Raw genomic sequence first — 6,062 nt, 5'->3', positions numbered from 1 at the left:
CTGAAATATTTTTAAGAGTTATTTTAAACGAGAGAGTATTTAAAGTGTTATTTTTTTAGTTTAATCTTAATTTATATTTTAAATTTTATAGTTTATTTTTTATATTTCAAAAATTTTATCTCTTTACTTTAATTTTAATTAACATAATAAAATATTTATATAATATATTTTAAGATTTTATTTTAAATTAATAATAACCGTGTAATCTATAAAAAAAAAATACTAATTATAAAATAAAAAGCCCTGATAATTTCTATTTAAGAAAATAAAATAATTTTTTATTAGAAATATATGAAATTATTTAGGGGGGGACACTTGTTAATATTTGATAAACAAAAAGACAATGAGGAGGCGTATATAAATGATGGTGTTGGGTGCATGAGAGATCAACTTCCCTTGAGAGAAAATATTGGAAAATGGTTCAACAGGAAGTGCGTAAAGGGCCATGGACAGAACAGGAAGACTTGAAATTGGTCTCCTTTGTGGGCTTGCTCGGAGACCGTAGATGGGACTTTTTAGCTAAGGTATCAGGTTTGAAGGTGGAGGGAGACACTACTATTAGGCAATAATACAATAGATTATGCATGGAAGAAGCGCCCTTTAACCACCTCATTTTGTTGTAGGTTTGAATAGAACAGGTAAAAGTTGCAGGTTACGTTGGGTTAATTACCTTCATCCTGGTCTCAAACGTGGGAAGATGACACCCCAGGAAGAGCGCCTCGTCTTGGACCTTCACGCTAAATGGGGAAATAGGTTAATTCATTTGGCAACATATGTATATGCATACACATATATGTTGTTTTCTTATATATATATATATATGCTTCTTAATTATATAATATAATATATATTCTTTTTTTTTTAATTATTCACCCTTTATTTCAAATCTAATAAGAGTTACTTTGAGACATGCAGATGGTCAAGAATTGCTAGGAAATTACCAGGGCGCACAGACAATGAGATTAAGAATTATTGGAGAACTCTGATGAGGAAGAAGGCTCAAGACAAAAAGCGAGGAGAAGCTTCTAGTGTTCATTCGTCATCAGAATCCTCAAACAATCATGCAGTGGATTCACATGCTTCCAAAAAAGCCGGGGAAGAAAGCTTTTATGACACGGGTGGTCCTTGTCTCATAGGTTCAACCCAAGTTAAGATAGGAGAGGTTCAACAAGGATTCATCACCATGGATGATATATGGAAAGATATTGATATGTCAGAAGAGAAGATTCTGCAGCCAGTGTATGATGGGCACAGTGAAGAGGGTTGCAACTTCTCTTGTCCACGAGTTCCTTCTCCATCATCATGGGAGTATTCTTCAGACCCTCTATGGGTGATGGATGAAGAAAGCATGTTTTTTCCGATGAATGACCCATATTTTTCTTGCTATGCACAAGACAGTGCATTTCTAACCGGCTAATTAATGAGGATTCTTTTTCCAATCAATATTTTGTTCATATCATATGTGTGCCACTTGTATTAAGAATGTAAGTCTAACATGTATAGCATTGCATCTTTAAGCTTTTGGCAGGGTTCTCCGTTAGTGTGACCCAGCTGTAATAAATCTCGAGCATAACTGTAGTCTATCTCAATGTTTAAGTGCTTTTACTTTCAAAGACATCCAATAGGATAGCGAGTTGGTATGTTTGAATGTAAAATATCAAGCACTTGTTTGCATCTGATTAAGTTTCAATCTGATCTACACTTCTACCAATATAGCTCTTTCGTTTTTTATATTAGTAGATATACAAGAATATGCATGAATAGTCTATGCACCCTCTTCGATCAAAATCATGACATGCGTATCATTCAGATCAACCAGATAAGATAAGATGCATGTGCTGTCACGTGGCCAAAATAGACATTTGCTGATTTGGATGCTTAAGAATAAGCCATGCTTCGCAAAGCAATGAGACAAAATGCAATAATAAATTGTGGGGGCTGAATTTTCAACCTTAGGAAAATAACAATTTTTTCTTTTTTGATCTCTAATTATGCATGCTAAAAGGACAACTTTTTAGCAGAATTAAACTGAGATAAATTAAGATCGAATTTGCATATTAAAAATTCTACCCGCTATTTATGTCGGGTTATTTTTCAAACTAATCCACTAATTAACTTGGTCCAGTTTGATAGTCTTAAATTTCATATTTGAAATATTAAGTATAATATAATATCTTTAATTTATGCATTTTAAATGATTAGTTCTAAAACATTTAAAATTAACAATTTGAGATTGATATATTTGTTTTTTTAAATTATTATCAATGAATCATTGAAGTTAAATTTAATATTTTTTTATCTTAATATTTTTAGAATTCCATAAATTGCACGGATATATAATATATATTTGTTATACAATCGTGATCATTTGTCAGATAAGAAAGATACGAGACATTCAGGTGATTACCGATTAGATATTCACGTTATGTTTTCAATTCAATGGAATATTGTTATTCTTGGATCACTGATCTCAGATTCTTTTAAATAAATATTTTTTTAAAAATTAATCTTTCCTATTATATAAGTCAAGCATTTTTATCTTTAAAATTTTAAAAATATTTTATCAGCCATTAATTTTATAAAATATTTATTTTAATTATTGTTTTATATAAAAAATAAACCATTTTTAAAAAAAATCAAGAGTTAATAATTTTTTGGTTTCGATCGAGTTCTCTGAACCAAGTACAAAAGTTCACAGAAAATTTAAAAATATAGTTAATAAAATACTTTCTTTTGGAGTATATAAGCTTGTTGCTTTATGGATTCAGGTCTTCTGCTAAGAAAATATATGAAGTAGGCAAATAATGGTATATTTATACTGTTGATTTAAATTGAATTATTTTATAAATTTAGTTTACTTTAAATAAGAAATAATAGTCAATGTATTACTTTTTTACTCTTCATATTAGTCACTTTATAATATTTATTCATACTTTATCTATTTATGAGGTATATTAACTTTAAATTTTGATCATCTATAGTTGTATGATTCCATTCCAATTTTGAAACTTTGCTTAAGGAGATTAAGCATGTATTATTTGAAAAATATGTTGGTTGACGGTAACTAATTTTTTTATTGAACATCCGCACAGGCATTTTTATTTTCTTTCACTTCTTCTTTTGAAAAATCGGCGCTTTGCATTCATTAATTTGCATTGTTTAGTGTGGTGTTCCTTGGAAAAACCGACAAAGGCCTAAGCCTCTGTCAAGTGCATCGATTTTCTTCTCTTTCGAAGCTTTATTTATTTTAATTCTTTCACGTAGAGGGTCCTAAATGATTTTACCCAACGATAAAGTTTGGCTAACACTTCGTAGTTTAGAAGAAGAAATGAACACATTTAAAAAGAGATGTTACAAAACTGAACAAAATTCACGGAAATCAACATTTAAAACTAACAATGAAGCAAATTGAAGATAATAAACATAGAACATAGACTACAAACGAAGCTAGAAAAACCCAACCCACTTTCAATTGAAAAAGTGAGGAGTTTGTTTAAAATTAGCTCTAATAATCAGTGGTGGGGAGCTGTTGATAAGTATTTGGGCTAATGAAGAAAAATTGGTAGATAAGAGCAGCAATAGCAGAACCAATGAATGGGCCGACCCAATAGACCCAGTGATTAGCCCATGTCCAGCTTACAACAGCAGGCCCAAAAGAAACAGCAGGGTTCATGGATGCACCATCAAATGCACCACCGGCCAAGATGTTAGCACCAACTATGAAACCAATTGCAATTGGAGCAATAATCCCAAGGTCACCCTTCTTTGGGTCCACTGCAGTTGCATACACAGTGTAAACCAAACCAAAAGTCATCACGATCTCGAACACTAGTGCATTGGCAGCACCCACCCCAGAGGACAGTGCAAATGCAGATGTTTCCTACAACGTTAATGTAACAAACAAAAGACATATATTTAATAAAAAAATTTAGCAAAAAGCTAAAAAGGGCAAGGTCATAATGATGTTGTGTAATGGTAAGTGTTACCAATCCTCCAGTGGCAAATTTAAGGAGCAAGCATGCAACCACAGAGCCAAGCAACTGAGCAATCCAGTACAAAATGCTTCTAAAGAGAGTAATGTGGCCACCAACAAAGGCACCGAATGTGACAGCAGGGTTGACATGACCTCCAGAAATGTTAGCACCAACAGAGACCGCCACAAAAAGTGCAAAGGCATGTGACAAAGACGCTGCTACTAACCCAGATGCTGTTGCTGAACCATTGTTTGTTAATTTATCTGCCAAGGCATAAAAGAGGTCACACAGTACGTTATTACTGCATGTTCAACCAATGCAGAGTTAAATACATAAATAAAATATTAATTTTGAAATCATTAATATTTTATTAAAAAAATCATTTTTAGATGATGAAAATCATGTGTTTAGATTCATGTTAAAATTAGCAAGAATTCATCATGTTTTTAAATACACAAATTGAAAGGGCTTACTATAAGCCATGCCACAGCCTTCTCCAGCAAAAACAAAGATGAGCATTGAGATGAACTCAGCAAGGGCAGCCTTAAGCGCATCGGCTTGGCGGAATTCCGAAGAATTTCCGATGGCAATGTTGGAAATCGGCATCTTCTTATTTTCCCTCTCTCTTGTCTAAGACAGTTTCCAGCTTAGAGTAAAAGCGAATGCCTTAATTCTAGTTGTTATTTTATGTTTTGCTATGAACTTTTGGTAAATGGTTATGGATGTATTATATACTACACAACACTAGAGTTATCGGGGTACGAGGGAGGGACAAAGGACAAGGCATCAAAGAAAATTCAAACTCTTTGCCACCCCTCTATTGTTTAGGGTGTGGTGCCACGTGTACAACATGATGTGGACCAATCACTAATCACCGACCAAGCACTAATCACAGGTCCTTCAATCAATGTCCAACCTTTTGGACCCAATTAACCGACTCTTTGAATTTTAATTTACTGGCCGGTGATGTGGACCGGCTCATTGCTGTTGCCAGGGATTCATTATTACTAAAACTACACAAGTTTCATTGAAAATGAGTTCGTTTTACTTTTCTTAAAATGTTGCTTGATTTGGTGGTGTTAGTGTCCTCAATTGATTTTATGCTAACTTTTACTGTAAGGACATTGGTTAAATAATTATAAGCACAAAATTTTTATTATCAAATATTATTGATGACACTATTTTTCATTATTTTTAATGCATATTAAACCCTTAGATGCATGTAATCTATAGATACAATGGTTTTTGCATGTTTCTCTATTAAATTTTCACGTTTTAAAGAAAGGGATACTGGTTAAGAAATAAAAGATAAAAATATTTTGTTAAAAAATGTAAAAATACACTCCTATATTTTTTTTAATGCATCCTAACAAGACCTTTGAAAAAAATCAAATGATTCAAATAGTAATTTATCTTTTCTAATTTTTTTACCAGAAAGTAAATTACAATGAAGACCACGTGCTTGGTGGAGATGATGAGAGAAGAGCTAGGTATAATGAATAATGATCCTAACAAACGTGAGATATTGGTGAATTATTTTCAAGCCAGCTCCAGATTTAAAAGGTAGGGCATGGCCCAGGAAATGATTGGCTCTTATTTGGTCGTAATGTTGGAGGTATGACAAAGTTGTTTTCCATGAATGTGATCATTCCAAGCATGAAGATTAATCCTTTAAAACGTTGCTCTGAGCAGGAAATATGTAAAGTGGCGCCGCTGTAATATTGCCATGTATATTCTGTCACTGATGGATAATTTTATCACTTTTGTGTCCATAGGTTGAGGTCACTTGATGTCAATTAACGACCATATAACTTTGTTACGTAAAATCATAAGTTTTAATACTCTACGAGTTTCAGTAGTTTTCTTTTTGGATCTTTGACTGCGATATCAGAGGCAGAGGGACAGACAACGTAAGCATTTGTTGTGTGTGTGTGTGAAAATGTTGAATGATTTGTTAAGAGTTACTTGAAATTTAAGCAGGTAATGTGGGAAAAGGTGGGTTTCAGTTGGTTTGATATGAATTCTTAAGCATCTGTCATTTCCACTCATTGCTTGTAATAATGTAGAAGAGATAATTTGATTTGCTTA

General features: G+C 32.7%; 2 protein-coding genes across 2 annotated transcripts; one reads left to right on the top strand and one right to left on the bottom strand.

Annotated features, from left to right (window-relative positions):
• The first annotated feature begins 415 nt into the window (after positions 1–415).
• LOC113854518 (transcription factor MYB59-like) lies at positions 416–1,417 on the top strand. The gene is made up of 3 exons (XM_027485534.1): positions 416–552; positions 624–753; positions 916–1,417. The coding sequence occupies exons 1-3, from the start codon at positions 417–419 to the stop codon at positions 1,415–1,417; spliced, it is 768 nt and encodes a 255-aa protein (XP_027341335.1). The 5' UTR covers position 416.
• A 1,903-nt stretch (positions 1,418–3,320) lies between these two features.
• On the bottom strand, positions 3,321–4,673 carry LOC113854063 (aquaporin TIP1-1-like). The gene is made up of 3 exons (XM_027484896.1): positions 4,448–4,673; positions 3,987–4,237; positions 3,321–3,880 (listed from the first exon to the last, which is right to left on the bottom strand). The coding sequence occupies exons 1-3, from the start codon at positions 4,578–4,580 to the stop codon at positions 3,506–3,508; spliced, it is 759 nt and encodes a 252-aa protein (XP_027340697.1). The 5' UTR covers positions 4,581–4,673; the 3' UTR covers positions 3,321–3,505.
• Positions 4,674–6,062: the final 1,389 nt, after the last annotated feature.

Source organism: Abrus precatorius, unplaced genomic scaffold (genome assembly GCF_003935025.1).
Source record: "Abrus precatorius isolate BTA unplaced genomic scaffold, Abrus_2018 Scaffold11, whole genome shotgun sequence".
Classification (NCBI taxonomy): Eukaryota; Viridiplantae; Streptophyta; class Magnoliopsida; order Fabales; family Fabaceae; genus Abrus; species Abrus precatorius.
Note: the sequence above shows the minus strand (reverse complement) of the source record. Positions and strands in the feature narration are given on the sequence as shown.

Excerpts from the sequence above, each read along its gene's own strand:
- LOC113854518 (XM_027485534.1), top strand. The coding sequence starts at position 417 with ATGGTTCAACAGGAAGTGCGTAAAGGGCCATGGACAGAACAGGAAGAC. Across the intron at positions 553-623 it reads TTTGAAGGTGGAGGGAGACA|GTTTGAATAGAACAGGTAAA; the intron begins CTACTATTAGGC and ends ATTTTGTTGTAG. Across the intron at positions 754-915 it reads CACGCTAAATGGGGAAATAG|ATGGTCAAGAATTGCTAGGA; the intron begins GTTAATTCATTT and ends TGAGACATGCAG.
- LOC113854063 (XM_027484896.1), bottom strand. The coding sequence starts at position 4,580 with ATGCCGATTTCCAACATTGCCATCGGAAATTCTTCGGAATTCCGCCAA. Across the intron at positions 4,238-4,447 it reads AGGCTGTGGCATGGCTTATA|ATAAATTAACAAACAATGGT; the intron begins GTAAGCCCTTTC and ends ATGCCTTGGCAG. Across the intron at positions 3,881-3,986 it reads AATTTGCCACTGGAGGATTG|GAAACATCTGCATTTGCACT; the intron begins GTAACACTTACC and ends TTAACGTTGTAG.